General features: G+C 37.4%; 1 protein-coding gene across 5 annotated transcripts in view; it reads left to right on the top strand.

Moving 5' to 3' along the window:
• Positions 1 to 19010, top strand: part of OXCT1 (3-oxoacid CoA-transferase 1) — a 147514-nt gene that overhangs the window by 25906 nt on the left and 102598 nt on the right. For all 5 annotated transcript variants that reach the window (NM_001280381.1, XM_009449191.5, XM_009449192.5 and 2 more), the window contains 3 exon segments: positions 1856 to 2005; positions 9178 to 9284; positions 11452 to 11512. In NM_001280381.1, the coding sequence (NP_001267310.1) occupies positions 1856 to 2005; positions 9178 to 9284; positions 11452 to 11512 (318 nt within the window).

The following is a 19010-nucleotide window of genomic DNA, read 5'->3' on the forward strand; positions in this document are numbered from 1 at the left end:
TCTCTGGGCATCTCTTCTTGTAGGAACACTAATCATACCAGATCAGGGCCCAACCTTTTTGACTTCCTTCAACCTTGATGACCTCCTTATAGGCCCTATCTCAATACAGTCACATTGGTGACTAGGAATTCAACATATGAATTTTGGGGAGAACACAGTTCAGTCCATAGCAGTATTTTTCACATGGTAGGTTGAGATACAGTATTCTTTGGGTTGTGGAACTATTGAAAATTAACCTTTTGATTACCCTTGGTATCTTTTATGTTACTCCTTATTTCGTCAGAAAGTACATACATCGTTAATATATCATTTTTTTTTTACAGTTTTTCCTCAGGCTAAGAGAGGTCAGTGTCTCCTTCCCCAACTTAGTGGCCCATTAGTAAACACTGGCTCTGGCAGCTTATTTTGCAGCCTGAAGGCTAGGGGGAGGAGTATCGATGGTGGGGATCAGGAGTTCTTTGGTGGGTGAGGGTAAGGAGCTGGTGGCACCTACAGAAGGCCTATCTGCAGAAATAGTCCACTTTCAGGCCCTTACCTGGTATGATAGAAGGAGAGTATTCAGGGAGGGTATATATAAAACATATTTTAAGGCAAGGGGTAGTGTTATGGTAATTTTGATGATTTAATTTTTTGTAAATGTTACTAACTTCACAACACAAGGTAGAGTCATCTCTTTCCATTGGCTAGATAATCAGTTATCTGGAAGATTTTCGGTTATACCCCAAGTCTCTGTTTCCCCAGAATATTCCACCTACTTGAATGACTCAATGTCTCAAGTCCCAACTGTTAGTTTCTTTTTTGAGTTGAATACTTAGAGTCCTGTTAAAGTAGAAAATACTTTTTAAGGTTGGGACAATATGAACACATCATCATTAATACCATGAACCAATTCTTTTTTTTCTTAAAGAGGCAGATCTCATTATGTTGCCCAGGCTGGACTCAAACTCCTGGCCTCAAGTGATCCTTCACCTCCCAAAGCACTGGGATTTACAGGCATGAGCCATGGTGTCCAGCCCCAATTTTTAACTACTGACTAGCCAGTCAGTTTTCTAGTAAGACTGTCGTAACAAGTCTGTCACAGTAGGCGTCAAGGTTAGGAAGGGTGTCAAGGTTCAGGGCCAGAGTTGATTCCTTAGGGAAAACCTGGGTAGAAAAACAGTTGAGAGTGAGAGAGTTAGGGAAACTAGTCTTGAAATCACTGGTACCTAGGAAGAAGAGTCACCCATTGGAAAGATGATGATCAAAAGAAGATACAAAGTAACTTTGCTTGCAGCTGTTTCTACTCTTAAACAATTTGACATACTCTTGGCTTTTAAAAACCAATTTACCAGTATGCTGTATTTTTCACTTTGTTTTTTTTCTTAGACAATTTGTAGATAAAAATATTTATGAAAATGGTTTAAAATAAGCTCTAAAATTTAAACACTTTACATTATTAACTTGAATAAAATTTAGGCCATACCAACATAGATCATGAAATAAAACAAAATTTAACTGCATTACTTAATATATATAACTAAAGTTTCATAATTCAGATTTTAAAATTGACTTAGAATATCAAAAATAGACACATTTAAATGTGTCAAGAGATCATTGGGAGGTATGGAAGCTCAAAGCATGACTATACAAATAAGCGGTTACATTTTGAATGTGGATTTAGAATGGATCTAGAGGGGCAGTAACTTCTTAAAATTGATCTTCTAGCATACAATATTAGTGAAATACGCTAATGTACAATGCTAGCTACTTTTTAGAATTATAAGCCTCTAGAGAGTAGGAACCACGTCTAAATGTTTGTATCCACATAGAGAAGTGTGCTTAGTGAACTTATGGGGTGTTGGTTGCTCACTTGCAGGGCACACTTGCAGAGAGGATCCGTGCAGGTGGGGCTGGAGTTCCTGCATTTTACACCCCAACAGGGTATGGGACCCTGGTACAAGAAGGAGGATCGCCCATCAAATACAACAAAGATGGCAGTGTTGCCATTGCCAGTAAGCCAAGAGAGGTAAGAAACACTCTTAACCAGATTATACCAGGATCCCTCTTTCCATGTGGCATTTTGGGTGGATCATTGGGCAAATAAGTGTAAAATTACCTCTATGTGAGAAAAAGCACTCATTCATTTTCATAAATAGGTGAAATTTCTAGCTAAATCTGGGCATCCACTAGCATTTAAAATCACATAGAGAAACTAGAATAAAAAGAAGGAAAAAATGGTGTAATCCACATATGGTGTACTAGTCAAGGTTAGTTACTTGAACTGATTTTATGGTAGGCTTTAACAAATTGAGAAACAGTTATACTTGCTGATTATGCTTATATGGAAAATAAAGTAGTTGTGGTATGCATGCTAGCAAACTCTTTATGCTCAGGCCCTTCCTAAAGTGACTGTAGGAAGAAAAAACAAGGAAATAATATGTTTGTCTGAAACCTTGAAAGGAACTGTTATGATAGAATAGAGAGTTTATATGATCACTATTTATTTTGTATCTTGGACACATTTGAGCTTTTGATGGAATAACCTACTTCTATTTAAAGTGCTGAGTAGGATGGGGTACATTTATCGTAGCCATATTATAGAAGAGTAGAATTTCAGATAAAGGTATTTGAGATGCTCAGATTGGAGAAAATTTCAAAATTACACTGGCCAGTATTTCATTACGGTATTTTTTAGTATCTTTCCGTTTTCCTGTCCAGATGGCCGAAGAAAGTTAACACAGGTTGCAGAAATGCTGTAGTCATCTCTGGGGAAGTGAACGTAGTAAATCAGGGGATCTCTTATCACTTTTCTGCATATGGGGATGCTGGCTGTGCCCCTCCCATTCCTAGGAACGATCAGAGGGAAGATTGGATGTCACCGAATATGTCCTTTGATGTTCAGTGTTGGTCTCCAGCTGCATCTTCCATCTGGAGACATCTTTCTGTTGAGAGTGATCTATGTGGATTCAAAGCTTTTATTAATGTGTTTTTTAGATTCTGGATATTAGCCCTTCGTCCGATGAGTAGGTTGCGAAAATTTTCTCCCATTTTGTAGGTTGCCTGTTCACTCTGATGGTAGTTTCTTTTGCTGTGCAGAAGCTCTTGAGTTTAATTAGATCCCATTTGTCAATTTTGGCTTTTGTTGCCATTGCTTTTGGTGTTTTAAACATGAAGTCCTTGCCTATGCCTATGTCCTGAATGGTAATGCCTAGGTTTTCTTCTAGAGGTTTTATGGTTTTAGGTCTAACGTTTAAGTCTTTAATCCATCTTGAATTGATTTTTGTATAAGGTGTAAGGAAGGGATCCAGTTTCAGCTTTGTACATATGGCTAGCCAGTTTTCCCAGCACCATTTATTAAATAGGGAATCCTTTCCCCATTTCTTGTTTTTCTCAGGTTTGTCAAAAATCAGATAGTTGTAGATATGCGGCGTTATTTCTGAGGGCTCTGTTCTGTTCCATTGATCTATATCTCTGTTTTGGTACCAGTACCATGCTGTTTTGGTTACTGTAGCCTTGTAGTATAGTTTGAAGTCAGGTAGTGTGATGCCTCCGGCTTTGTTCTTTTGGCTTAGGATTGACTTGGCGATGCAGGCTCTTTTTTTGTTCCATATGAACTTTAAAGTAGTTTGTTCCAATTCTGTGAAGAAAGTCATTGGTAGCTTGATGGGGATGGCATTGAATCTGTAAATTACCTTGGGCAGTATGGCCATTTTCACGATATTGATTCTTCCTACCCATGAGCATGGAATATTCTTCCATTTGTTTGTATCCTCTTTTATTTCCTTGAGCAGTGGTTTGCAGTTCTCCTTGAAGAGGTCCTTCACATCCCTTGTAAAAGTTGGATTCCTAGGTATGTTATTCTCTTTGAAGCAATTGTGAATGGGAGTTCACTCATGATTTGGCTCTCTGTCTGTTGTTGGTGTATAAGAATGCTTGTGATTTTTGTACATTGATTTTGTATCCTGAGACTTTGCTGAAGTTGCTTATCAGCTTAAGGAGATTTTGGGCTGAGACAGTGGGGTTTTCTAGATATACAATCATGTTGTCTGCAAACAGGGACAATTTGACTTCCTCTTTTCCTAATTGAATACCCTTTATTTCCTTCTCCTGCCTAATTGCCCTGGCCAGAACTTCCAACACTATGTTGAATAGGAGTGGTGAGAGAGGGCATCCCTGTCTTGTGCCAGTTTTCAAAGGGAATGCTTCCAGTTTTTGCCCATCCAGTATGATATTGGCTGTGGGTTTGTCATAGATAGCTCTTATTATTTTGAAATACGTCCCATCAATACCTAATTTATTGAGAGTTTTTAGCATGAAGTGTTGTTGAATTTTGTCAAAGGTCTTTTCTGCATCTATTGAGATAATCATGTGGTTTTTGTCTTTGGTTCTGTTTATATGCTGGATTACATTTATTGATTTGTGTATATTGAACCAGCCTTGCATCCCAGGGATGAAGCCCACTTGATCATGGTGGATAAGCTTTTTGATGTGCTGCTGGATTTGGTTTGCCAGTATTTTATTGAGGATTTTTGCATCAATGTTCATCAAGGATATTGGTCTAAAATTCTCTTTTTTGCTTGTGTCTCTGCCAGGCTTTGGTATCAGGATGATGCTGGCCTCATAAAATGAGTTAGGGAGGATTCCCTCTTTTTCTATTGATTGGAATAGTTTCAGAAGGAATGGTACCAGTTCCTCCTTGTACCTCTGGTAGGATTCAGCTGTGAATCCATCTGGTCCTGGACTGTTTTTGGTTGGTAATCTAGATCGTGTTATTGGTCTCCTGGTTTAGTCTTGGGAGAGTGTATGTGTCGAGGAATTTATCCATTTCTTCTAGATTTTCTAGTTTATTTGCGTAGAGGTGTTTGTAGTATTCTCTGATGGTAGTTTGTATTTCTGTGGGATCGGTGGTGATATCCCCTTTATCATTTTTTATTGCGTCTATTTGATTCTTCTCTCTTTTTTTCTTTATTAGTCTTGCTAGCGGTCTATCAGTTTTGTTGATCCTTTCAAAAACAAATTTACAAGAAAAAAACAAACAACCCCATCAAAAGGACATGAACAGACACTTCTCAAAAGAAGACATTTATGCAGCCAAAAAACATGAAAAAATGCTCACCATCACTGGCCATCAGAGAAATGCAAATCAAAACCACAATGAGATACCATCTCCCACCAGTTAGAATGGCAATCATTAAAAAGTCAGGAAACAACCAGTGCTGGAGAGGATGTGGAGAAATAGGAACACTTTTACACTGTTGGTGGGACTACAAACTAGTTCAACCCTTGTGGAAGTCAGTGTGGCGATTCCTCAGGGATCTAGAACTAGAAATACCATTTGACCCAGCCATCCCATTACTGGGTATATACCCAAAGGATTATAAATCATGCTGCTTTAAAGACACGTGCACACGTATGTTTATTGCAGCATTATTCACAATAGCAAAGACTTGGAACCAACCCAAATGTCCAACAATGATAGACTGGATTAACAAAATGTGGCACATATACACCACGGAATACTATGTAGCCATAAAAAATGATGAGTTCATGTCCTTTGTAGGGACATGGATGAAATTGGAAACCATCATTCTCAGTAAACTATCGCAAGAACAAAAAACCAAACACTGCATATTCTCACTCATAGGTGGGAATTGAACAAATGAGAACACATGGACACAGGAAGGGGAACATCACACTCTGGGGACTGTTGTGGGGTGGGGGGAGGGGGGAGGGATAGCATTGGGAGATATACCTAATGTTAGATGACGAGTTAGTGGGTGCAGCACACCAGCATGGCACATGTATACATATGTAACTAACCTGCACATTGTGCACATGTACCCTAAAACTTAAAGTATAATAATAATAAATAAATAAATAAAGAGAAGACTTCTGGATTGGAAGGCAGAAAATGAGTGTAATTAGGGAGGGAATGCAGGGGGATTTAAACTGAATATTAATGTTCTATTTCTTAAGCTGGTGTTATAAAAATGTATAAGTACTCTATATATTTTTAAAATGCTACATAAACATTTTGCATATTTTTATATGATAAATTTTACATTAAAATATTTTAAGATAAAAAATATGTTTTTTATGTTTGATCTTTTTCCTTTACTGTCTAAATAAGTTTAAAAGGCTTCTTGACAAAGTAAAAGACAGGAGCCTAATTATTAAAATGAACTGTAGTAGTATCTCATAAAGGTTCCCAGAAAACTTGTGATAAATACTTTGATAGCTTGCTAGAAGTTGAAAAATTAATTCACCTCGGGAAAATATGAGACTAAAATATTTCTTAGGTTCATTTCTGCCTGGAATCAGGTGCCTCAAACTCGTAGTTTTTAAATTTTGTCTGAATTCCCTAGGAATATGACAGATAATTTATTTCTTAATTCTTAGTACTTTTTTTTTTTAAAGCAGGAAAAAGTGAGTTAATTTCTAAATTAGTGTTATTTATTGAGGTCCTACTCTTTGCCAAGCCCTGGTCTAAGCACTGTGGTAAAATGATCTAGATCAAGTCCTCCTGCTAGTGGAGGAACTGACAATGAATGAATAAATGCATAATGTCTATAGTGGAAGTACTGTGAAGACAAATCAAGTAGATTAACGGCAAAGAGAATTAATTATCATTGGCCAGGCAGCTGATATTCCAGACTGGTGGCCAGGGAGAGCTTCTTTGGGGAGGTGACACTTGGTAGAGACCTGAATAAGGTAGGAGAACGAGGCAAGTGGAGATAAGAGGGTTTGTGCTCTGTTCAGAAGGAAGAGTAAGTACAAGGTGCTGAGGCAGCTACAGGCTTGCCGTGTTTGGGGAACAGGAGGGTGGTGAGGCTGGAACAGCACGTGAGGCAGAGAGTGATAGGGATGGAGATTGAAGAGAGGCAGGAGCCAAATTCATGCAAAGTTTGAATTTTATGGAACGCAATGGGAAGCCTATGGAGTTTTGAATAAGGGTGAGAGTGATGTAATTTGAGTTGTCTTTTGTAACTATCACTGTGGCTGCTGGGGTGGTGATTCTTTTTTTTTTTTTTTTTTTTTTTTTTTGCTAGGAAGCCAAGAGCAGAAGCAGCGAGAGAGGGTTTAGGAGGCTGTTGTGTTAATTTAGGAGGGAATGGAAGGTGGCTAGACCAAGGTGGTAACAGTGGAGTTTGAGAGAAGTGGTTGAAATTGGTGTTATGTTCATGGTAGAGCCAACAGGATTTACTGGTAGATAAGTAAGGGGTGTAAGAGGAGTCAAGCATACTGTGTAAGATGAGTGAAGCACAGGCCTTATCAACGAGCTCTGTTTGGAACATGGTACATTGGAGATATTCATTAGACTCCAAGAGGAGGTTCTTAGTGAACGTCATATCAGGGGAGAGTCTAGAGCCAGGATAGAGACTTTGGAGGCATCAGCATATAGTATTTAAATCTGTATACTAGGTGAGTGTCTAGGGGCTGAGTGCAGAGCACCTCGTTGACATTTAGAAATTGGGAAGAGAAGGAGCAGCAAAGAGAAATGGGAAAGAGTGATTATTAAGTAAAGAAGAAACCCAGGGGCATCTGGCAATTTGAAAGAGAAGGGAAATTTTAAAAAGAAAGGAATGATCAACTGAGTGTGAAGAGGTTGGTAATACAGGGCCTGGAATTGAATCATTGGATTTGCAAAAACAGAGGTCATTGACAACTTTAAGGATTATTCCTTTTTGGAATAGAGGGGATGAAAATCTCATTAGATTCAAGAAAGAACCAAAAAGTGAGGAAGTGGTGACTACGAAATGTAGAATTCTTTCAAGAGAGTATAATAGCTAGTTTGACAAAACCAACTCCTTCCCCATTTTTAAATTTCAGTAAAACTAACACTCAGCAACAGCTGGTATGTAGACACATCAGAAAATTATGTAACTAGAATATAAAAGAAGCCTATTTATTGACTTTGCCTTGCATTTGCATATATTTACCCCAGTTTTCTAGATCTGTATGTAAAACACTCAACTATCATTGTTGGTATTTACCGTGATTTTTGAAATACATAAGCCGTTCCAAAATAACTTTGTATATTGATATGTGGCTCAGAAATATCTTTCATATAATTTATCTTAGTTCCTATAGTAAGATCCTCATTCATCAGTTATTCCCTAAGTGCATTAATCTTTTTTCTAGCAGGCAACTTGGTTAATGTCTTTAAAGTAGCCTTTATTTAAGAAAGGTTTTGTTTCAAACCATAGTTGAAATAATGTACCAAAATTTTCTATAGCAGCTTTTTGTAAAACGCACTTAGTCTGTTTTTCCACTAGGGGGTGCAGTAGGGATGAGAATGGAGTTCTACATTCACATGGCTCCATTTTGTGCAGTGCTGGAGTGTGGCAATGGATGCTTGTTTTAATTCCCGGAAATAAACCGTCAAGAATAAAAGAACATGATGGCAAGACAGTTTTGCTTTATGTTCTTCCCTCCAAAATTGGTAGTATAATTAAAAGGCAATAAACATAAATAAAAATCAATAGCATTCCCTAGACCAGTAATGTCAGAAGAGTAGATAGGAGCAAATGTAACATTCACAGTAGCAAGAGAAACCACTAAGTACCTATAAATAAACCTAAGAAAAAAATATAAAGCTTTTATGGAGAAAATAATAAAACTATTGAAGGAGGTCGAAGAAAACCTCAGTAAATGGAGACATATACTATGCTCATGGGTGGGAAGATAGGGCATGTTGGTTTTCTCCAAATTTACTGATTCTGTGAATCCCATTTAAAATCTCAACAGGTGATATAGGTTATTGAGGATAGCTGAATGACAGATTTTTGTAACTATTTTATGTAGGAAAACAATACATAGACCATTTTATGCAAACTGTTTTTTCAGGGGAGAGGGAAAGAAGGACTATTTTTCACATTCAATATACAACCTGTACATACAAATAGTAAAATGAAAATAGTCTATCCCTCAGGCCATAGAACTTTCAGTTCCTCAAATGCACAAATTTTCTTTTGTCACTGGACCTTTGCTTGTCTGTTTCCTTAGCTCCCCTTAGACCACTTTGACTAAGTCCTGCTTGCCTAACACTGCTTATCTTTGAAGTCTCTGGGATGCTTTTCCCTCTGAGAAATTTTCCCTCAGTAGGCTTATATCCTTATTATCTATCTCTATCAGAGTGCCTCTATCACAATCAAGACCTATGCAAATACCTGACGATGCCTTCTCCCTCTTCTGCAGGTGAGGGAGTTCAATGGTCAGCACTTTATTTTGGAGGAAGCAATTACAGGGGATTTTGCTTTGGTGAAAGCCTGGAAGGCGGACCGAGCAGGAAACGTGATTTTCAGGTATTGTGATAGTTTTAAAAACACTCATGCATATCAGCAACTCTAAAAATGGACATCAGAGTGAATTTGGAATTTAAAAATGTATTTTTGAAATGGCCCAAAATCATACATGCCCATGTGTATTGCACATATATAGGTGTGTGCAGGGCTGCTGGTATGTCCACTTGTGGGAGTCTGTTTAGACTGGTTGATATCTATGTTGCACTGCTTGTTAAATATTTGGATCTATATGCCCTTTTATATAGGCACATGCAGTTGTTTTTCTCCTTGTGTATTTCAGTTGCCAAGACCAGTTACATGCTTAGAAAATGTGACATCATACAATTTTATTTAATTGATGTTGTAATTTACATGTATTGTCTTAAAATGTCAAAGCTAATTTGATACTCTGGAAAGACACTGCTAATAATCATTGGGGTCAGTCCTTCAGTCCTTTTGGTGTCTTCTAGGAAATGCTTACAAGGGTTCTATCTGAAAAATGGATTAACCTTTATAATACTGAATTTTCAATCCTCTCAGCCACAGACTTTATAGATTTTAAAATCTTTTGGTTATTCTAAGCATACTAAGTATTTATATCTTGGATTTATAGATTTATATAGTTGTTTTTTGAGGATTATGAAACCTTTGAGTGTACACTTAAGAGTTTTCCAAACTGTTTGATCTTGAAGACTTTACCTATCAGATTACAGAAATCATTGTTTTTGCTCATTTATCATTTGCTGCTTTCGATTAACAATTTTTAAATCTTTAGCAAATGCAGCTTTGGTGCAATTACAATTAAGTTCTCAGTGATACTCTCATATCACTTTTTATTTCTGAAGGACTTATGTGATATTAATGCTCTTTGATTTCTTTAATTTAGCCAGTTTTTTAAAGTACAACTAATTTTGGCAATAACAGGAGTAATTTTACATCATCTTTACCTTATTTGACACGTTTGTGTAATATTTACACGTTTAGTTGCTTTTTAAAAAAGATTAACAAAATTGTATACTACCAAACAGAAAGGAATTATTGAAAATATTCCCATGTTTATTCTGCACTGCAGTGCCTGGCTCTGGTATTTGAAGGCTGCACAAGGGCTATTCTGGGCACTGACTTTATGCTGGTGGTTAATGAATTCGGGTGTGAAATGAAAGCTTGCATCACCAATGGTCAAGTGACCTTAGGACTAACTTCATATTTAGTGGGACAGCTGGAACAGAAGTCTGTCTAGGTTATTCAAGTGGGGGACTTGGGACTCCTTTGCCTCTGACCATTCTGCCCTTGGAGCTTTTGATGCCTGGATGTCTGGTGGAATCTAACCCAGCAACTTGTGAAAGTTCACGAGGGCTCCTTTCTCAAGGATGCTCCTATTCCTGTACTCATTCTTCAATCTGAGCAAAAGAAATATTGGTGGCTCAAAAGAGCTAGTAAAACATAGCTGTGACTTACTTCCTTTTACCAAAGAAATTCTGCCATCAACGTATATTCCCAGAGACAAAAAATATGTTTTAATTTTTACCATTAGGGGAACTGTATTGAGGAACATCAGAGTGCAAAACCATCGGCAAAATTGGCACCTGCTAGAAATTTTTACACCTCGGGGTCTGATGTGGGTGTTATACTTCCAAAAACTTCATCAGAAAATGATTCTCCAGAATGATCTTTATAGGTGACTCACAGATTATCAATGAATGTTTCATTTAGTTTCAGCAATAGGCTTCTCTTCAATAGAGAATGTAATTACTGTACCTTCTCATGTGAAGCATTTGCTACTTTTCCTTTCTTAATATTTTAATGAAAGCAAGTGGTTGAATGAAATATTTAACTAATAGGGACAAAGCATACTTGTTAAAAGATTAAGGGAAATTAACTTCAAATAAGATAGATTTATTAATATTCCTTTTTTTGTTGTAGCTATATGTTGAATGTGAAAAATAGTTCCTCTTTCCCTCAATCCTGTTCAAAACAAAACTATATACATTGAATAAAGTAGTTATGATTTTTAAAATTTATGAGATATTTATGAAACTTTATTAATGGAAAATATGATACACTCTTTTTGGAAAGATTCTTAGATTCTTAGTTCATAGAAATTCTAATCTATAAAACCTTAAAGGTGACAGAGATGCTTATTTTTCGTCTTTTCCTCCCCACTTTCTTATCTCCTCCACCCCTGTAGGAAAAGTGCAAGGAATTTCAACTTGCCAATGTGCAAAGCTGCAGAAACCACAGTGGTAGAGGTAAGAGGTTATTTTTGAATTCTTGGTGTTAATTATTTAACTTGATGTTAAGTATTAATTCAAGAAAAAGTACCACAGTTCATTTGTTTTCTGGATAACAATGACAGCTTTTTTTTTGTTTTGGAAATGGATCCATTCTATCTAAATATATAATAGTTAAAATTTTGCTGTAACTTCAGCTTTCTGGTTAGATAGGGTCTCACTAGAATGCTCTCTTTGGGAATCAAGCAATGGGACCAGCTTATAAAAGTCTTTTGATCCTTAAATGAAATAGATCTCCTTGAATGAAATCCCAAGATGAATTTATGTATGTGGAATCCCTGGAAAACAGTAAATGTGTCAGAAGAAGTTCATGATCTTACTGTGATAGATTTTGTGATTTCTTTAAGGGAAGAGCATTGCACATATAACTACTTTGATGTGGTTCAATTCAGAGCAAATTCAGGCACTGACTGTCCTTTGGGTATCTCAGTGTTTGGAAGGGGCTTGGATAATTCTGCAGCCTTTCCAGGCTTAAGGACCCAGGGCAGAAACAGGGGCTTATACCAAAACCGTGCCATTTTGGTTGTAACATATTGAACCTCAAAGAAGACTTCAAATGGTTCTTAACTTGAGGCTTTGAGGATCAACTTGGAACTCAATTTTCGTGGGAGTTTGAGGTAGTTTTTCCTTGGGAGGGCTTTATAGGACCCCTATTGGGATCTGGAATTGAAAATACATAGGTTCCTGATTGATTTTTCTCATGATGGCAGGTGTTGTATGTGGTATCTTTTGATTCATTTTTACAAGGCCAAGATAATGTTTCATGAAGTCAGTACAGTGTATTTTGAAACAATCAAATGTTAGAGTTTTGTTCCTTTGTTGGAAAATGAAGTGTGCTATTTTTAAATTGCTGAAGTATATGTTACTTTCAACCGAGGCATGGTGGTTTCTTTTGCAATGGCTTTACATTTTCTGAATTTAAAATGTATAGTGTGGCTTACACTTTCTGTGTAACCTGTCTTTAATTTATTCATCCATCTTAATGACCTGTCCGTGGCACACAACTATAGCATTACTGAAAAAAGGCCTACAGCATAGCTTAAAATAATCTATAGTTTTACACCCTGTTGACTTCCTGTATTTCTGTAAAACTGTCAGAAACCAGTATTTCTTTCCAGAGTACAGAGGGGCGTTATGCATTATCCTGGGTGAAGTTCTCTTTAAAATTTTTCCTGTTATAATCTGGTTCTTTTCAGTTCATCTCATTTCTTACAAGAGCAGAAAATAACCTTGTGTTGAAGAATTATTGCAGGTATTAGGAAAGAGAGGCTCTCTTTTGGCCTAAGGAGAGAAAATCCTTTAACTAAGCCTGCAAATGTAATAAAGGCTGCCCTCCTGTGTCCCGGAACAGACATCTCTGATGGATCACAGAATGCTTTCCTGGTAGGCTGAGACACACATTAGGGTCTCTTTCAATACAGTAATGTGCGCAACCACTCCTAATTCACTACACTCTCCAGTATGGTAGCCACTAGCCACATGTGACTTATAAAATTAAAATTATGGCACAGTGGCTCAGGCCTAATTTATCCCAGCACTTTGGAAGGCTGAGGCAGGTGGATCGCTTGAGCCTAGATGTTCAAGGGCAACATGGTGAAACCCTGTGTCTACAAAAAATTACAAAAAATTAGCCAGACGTGGTGGCATGTGCCTAAGTCCCAGCTACCCAGGAGCTGAGGTCTGAGGATCGCCTGAGTCCAGGAGGTCAAGGCTGCAGTGAGCTGTGACTGTGTCACTGTGCTCCAGCCTGGGCCACACAGTGAGACCCTGTCTCAAAAAAAAAAAAAAAAAAAAATTGACTGAGAAATTGAATTTACCTTTATACTAGTCCCATATCAAGCAAAGCTACATGTGGCTAGTGATTACTGTATTGATCAGCACAAGTAAACATTATCATTGCAGGAAGTTTTATTGGACAAAGCTGGATTAGAAGGATCAAGAATAATCTGTTATACTAGTTCAGGAACATAAGCAAAACAGCTCTTTGGACTATAGGATTATTGTAAGCCTACCCCTGACACCTGTTCATAGTAGAAACATATAGTATACATAGTAGAAACATGACCATAGATTGAATTGTAAGAACTGTGCTCTCAAAAGTGGAAAATAATTTGGAATTGGGGTTAGTGCCTAGATTGGGCATTTTCTGATGTGAAACTCTGTTTTGGCTTTGTGACTTGTATTTTGAGTCCAGTGAGTACCCTGGACCTCCAGCCCCCTGTTCTGTGCTATACCCTATGCACTCCGTTACCTGCGCTGGCCTCCAGGTTGCTATGACTTTTCAAGCCCTATCTTGCTTTCTTTGATGGGGGTCATAGTGGGATGGATGATTATAAGCTGGTCTCTGAAGTGCAACATTTAAGAGGAATCTTCAGGGATCATTAAGTTAACTGCATATTCTTCTGCATGCAAAATGCTAATAATGTTAGCTACTATTCAGGCATTTATGATATATCAGTCACTACCGTATTCCTTATGTGCATTATTTTAAATTCTCACAATAGTCCTATGAGATAGGAATAATAATTATCTTTATTTTAGAGATGATGACTTTAAGGCATAGAGAGGTTAAGTTATATACCCAATGTCACACAGCTTAGGTGGAACCAGGAGAGACCCACAGAGAAACTGATTCCAGGCTGTCTACTCTTTTCCATTATGTTATGAAATGCTTCCATGTTATCTATCAATGGATGCTTTAAACTCTTGGAAGATATTGAATCTCCAGAAGTAGTCCATTTCATTGCTATTAGATACAAGCAAATAAGGAGTTTTTTTTTTTGCCCAGCTTATTTTTCTATCCCAGACCTTCCTTGACAATTATTTCAATTGTAGTCTTTTTGTTGTTGTTGTTCTAGTACCATCTACCTTAGAGATGTCTTTGAGAAAGGCATCATCCTGTGTTCAGTGGCCCCGTGCATTCATTCAGTCTTTCTCTTGGACTCTTTTCATTCGATTGTCTAGCCTCTTTGACCTTTAAGCTTTTTACATATTTCTCTAAATGTGGTGACTGAATGTCTGTTCTAGTACTATAGTATCTTAAGCAGTGGGAGGCATAACAGTGTGACTACACGCTATATAACATAGTCAACGGCGTCTTTTTTTTTTTTTTTTTCTTAAATAAAGAACTCTTAGCTCATCTCCTTTTTTTGAATTGTGGAATCTGGATTAGAGCTTGTCTCCTAAAGCTCTGTGCCAGCATCTTCCCACTCCACAATGCTGCATCTTCTCAACCTTTCTTCTCCCTGGTGATTTGAGTTTTGACTTGAGTTTTAAAGAGGATAGAACTATAAATATTTAAAGTACTAAGATTCCCTTAGGCATCTTAAATTTGTTTTGGATTTAGAAGCAGGGTGGCAAAGGAACATACCTCTTGCTTTTTTGTTTATAATTTTTAAATTATATAATTTACAAATTATATAATTTACAGCAAATGTTTTACATCAAGAAGTAAATGAGTATGTTTATTGTGAATTTAAAAGAAAATCAAATTGTCCTTGATGTTACTTATTTCTAGACTCTGCAAAAGGGAAACATTAGTCCTTTTTGGCAAAGTTTTGTTTTCAGATGTGTTCTAGACCAAGGGCCCCAACCCTCAGGCCATGGACCTGTACTGGCCCGTGGTCTGTTAGGAACTGGGCCGCACAGTGGGAGATGAGTGGTGGGTGAGTGAGCGTTACTGCCTGAGCTCTGCCTCCTGTTAGATCAGCCCTGGCATTATATTCTCATAGGAGTGGGAACCCTATTATGAACTCTGCATGTGAGGGATCTAGGTTGCTCGCTCCTTATGAGAATCTAACGCCTGATGATCTGAGGTGGAACAGTTTCATCCCAAAACCACGTCCCCACCCAACCCCCATCTGTGGAAAAAGTGTCTTCCACAAAACTGATCCCTAGTACCAGCCAAAAAAGCTGGGGACCACTTTTCTAGATAAACTTATGAGTTGTGTAAAACCATAGAGGTGATCACTTATGTCTGTTTTTAACAAAACCAATATGAACATTACATTCATATTTCTTAAAATGTGCAGCCATTTGCATGCTTCCCCACAAAGTTGTGACACAGTTGATGCTGGCTGTATCTTCCTACCCCTCTTATGGACCTAGGTAGCTACTTGGGAAAAATAGTGCACATGGGCGCATATTGCCACACATGCCAGAGAGATGTTTCTCTTTTCAGTCCAGACAGTGTTATTTCTGGAATTCCCTCTCTTTGAGTGAGGGTGAAGTCTTCCCTGATAAACTTTACAAGTTCAAGTGCAAAACCAGCCAGGGAATGACTCTTGGGTATTGCCTTCCATGTGTATGACAAGGAGTAGCAAGGACTCTTGAGTCTTCCAAAGGGAACTAATTTGGCTGTTTCTCAGGAGGAATCCTGTTATTGTGTTAAGCTCTCAACTCCCTATGAGCCCCTCTGCTAGTCTTCTGTGTGCATAACCTACCATCTAAGTTTCTCTGGAAATGGCCTATTTCTGTTTTTTTTGAAGGAGCCTGTAATAGAAAACCTATGGGGAGGGATGAGAGTGCTTCACTCAGGAGACTGTTGATGCTTTGTCTCCTGCAAGCAGCCTGGCATGCACGTGCTGTCAGAAAAGGTCGTCTGACTCAGCCACTGAAGCTGCTGAGGCTGCCTGTGACTGAAATAACCTCACTGCTGTGGATTTCTTTGTGCTGTCAGGCTTGTGCCATGGCTAGTTTACGAGACAGCAAAGGTTTACCCAAGGCCCTTTCAACTATTCTAGTTAACTTCAGCTTTCAGTCAAAACAAGTACATTTATCATGACATAAATATAATTACTTTTACTGTATTTATATTGTGGTATGTTTGCCTGTAAAAGAATTGCTTAGATGATATGATATTTGGTGCACACAAATATTTACTGTAGCCTGTGTGGTTTATGAATCACAATATAAATTGAATATCGGTGAACCCATGTAATATAAGAATTAGAGGTTAATGGACATATAGAAAATTATTTTCAAAAGTGATATCCTAAGACTTATTTATAAGAGCCAGGCTTCAGGGAGCTGTATCTTCTGTGTTCTATACTGGTGCCTGGCACGTGCCATTGTTTTAAATTTTTTAAATTTTTGTGGATACATAGTAGGTGTATATATTTATGATTATTGGGCTGTTCAGATTCTTAATTTCTTTCTGGTTCAATCTTGATAGGTTATATATGTCTAGGAATTTATTCATTTCTTCTAGATTTTCCAATTTATTGGCATATAGTTGCTCCTAGTAGCCACTAACGACTCTTTGAATTTCTTATGAGTTTTAATGTCCCCTTTTTCATCTCTGATTTTATTTGGGTCTTCATCCCTACCCCCACCCCCACCGTTGTTAGTCTGGCTAAAGGTTTGTCAATTTTGTTTATCTTCTCAAAATACCAACTTTTTGTTTCATTGTTCTTTTGTGTTTTCTTCATTTCAAATTTATTTCTGCTCTGATCTATATTTCTTTTACTAGTTTTGGGTTTGGTTTGCTCTTTTCTAGTTCTTTAAGTTACATCATTAGGTTATTTCTTTTTCTTTTTTGATGTAGGCACTTATAGCTGTAAATTTTCCTCTTAGTAATTTTTATCTGATGAAATGTTCTGTAGATCTCTATTAGGTTCATTCTGTAGTGCAGATTAAGTCCTATGTCTCTGACTTTTCTTCCTGAGAAATCTGTCAGTGCTGAAAATGGGGTGTGGAAGTCTCCAGCTGTTGTATTTTAATCTGTCTCTCTTTAGCTCTAATAATATTTGCTCTATGTATCCGGCTGCCCCAGTGTTGGGTGCGTATATATTTATAATCATTGTATCCTCTTGCTGAATTGACCCCTTTATCATTATATGATAAGCTTCTTTGTCTCTTCTTACAGTTTTTCTCTTGAAATCTATTTTGTCTGATGTAAGTATAGCTACTCCTGTTCTGTTTTGTTTTGTTTTTTTTTTGTGGGTTTCCATTGGCATGGGATATATTTTTCCATCCCTTTATTTTTGGTCTCTGTGTAGCTTTATAGGTGAATCATGTCTCTTGTAGACAACAGATCACTGGGTCTTAACTTTTTTCATCCATTCAGCTACTGTGTCTTATTGGAGAGTTTAGTCCATTTACAGTCAATGTTATTATTGATAAGTAGGGACTTATTCTTGCCATTTTGTTTTTTGTTTCCTGGTTGTTTTGTGGTCTTTCTTCTTTCCTTCCTTCCTGTCTTCCTTCTAGTGAAGGTGATTTTTCTCCGGGGTGCTTTGATTTCTTGCTTTTTATTTTTTATGAATCTGTTTTTTTTTTGTATTTGATGTTAGCATGAGGCTTGAAAAGACTGTCTTATAACTCATTATTTTAAACTGATGAAAACTTAACACTAATTGCATAAACAAATAAGCAAAAAGAAAACTAATACAAACTCTATGCTTTTTTTTTTTTGAGACGGAATTTTGCTCTTGTTGCCCAGGCTGGAGTACAGTGGCATGATCTCGGCTCACTGCAACCTCTGCCTCCCGGGTTCAAGCAATTTTCCTGCCTCAGCCTCGTAAGTAGCTGGGATTAAAGGTGCGCACCACCACGCCCAACTAATTTTTTGTATTTTTAGTAGAGACAGGGTTTCATCACGTTGGCCAAGTTGGTCTCGAACTCCTGACCTCAGGTGATCTACCCACCTCGGCCTCCCAAAAGTGCAGGGATTACAGGCATGAGCCACTGCATCCAGCCAAAACTCTACACTTTTACTTCACCCCTATGCTTTTTAACTTTTTGTTTCTCTTAATTTCTTATTGTGCTATGTCTTAAAGTTATTGTAGTTATTCTAATTGGTTCTTTAGTCTTTATGCTTAAGAGTGTTTACACACCACAGTTGCAATGTTATATTAATAATATCCTGTGTTTCTATGTGTGCTTATTATTACCAGTGAGTTTTGTATCTTCAGATGATTTCTTGTTTGCTCATTAACATTCTTTTTTTTTTTTTCAGATCAAAGAACTCCCTCTATCACTTCTTGTAGGACAGGTCTGGTGTTGATGAAATCCCTCTGATTTTGGTTGTCTTGGAAGTTCTTTATTTCTCCTCCATGCTTGAAAGATATTTTGCCATATATACTATTCTAGGGCAAAAGTTTCTTTCCTTCAGTCCTTTAAATATGTCATGCTACTCTCTCCTGGCTTGTAATGTTTCCACTGAAAAGTCTGTTGCCAGACATGTTGGAGCTCTGTTGTCTGTTGTTTCTTTTCTCTTACTGCTTTTGGAATTCTTTATCATTGATTTTTTGGGAATTTGATTAACTCGCAAAAGGTAGCTTTGGAGGTAGTCTTCCTTGGGTTAAATTTGCTTGGTGTTCTATAACCTTCTTGTACTTGAATGTTTATCTTTCTCTAGGTTTGGGACATTTTGTTATCCCTTTGAATAAACTTTTCTACTCCTATCTCTTTCTCTACCTCTTCTTTAAGGCCAGTAACTCTTAGTATTGGCCCT

The sequence above is a fragment of the Pan troglodytes genome, chromosome 4 (assembly GCF_028858775.2).
Source record: "Pan troglodytes isolate AG18354 chromosome 4, NHGRI_mPanTro3-v2.0_pri, whole genome shotgun sequence".
NCBI lineage: Eukaryota > Metazoa > Chordata > Mammalia > Primates > Hominidae > Pan > Pan troglodytes.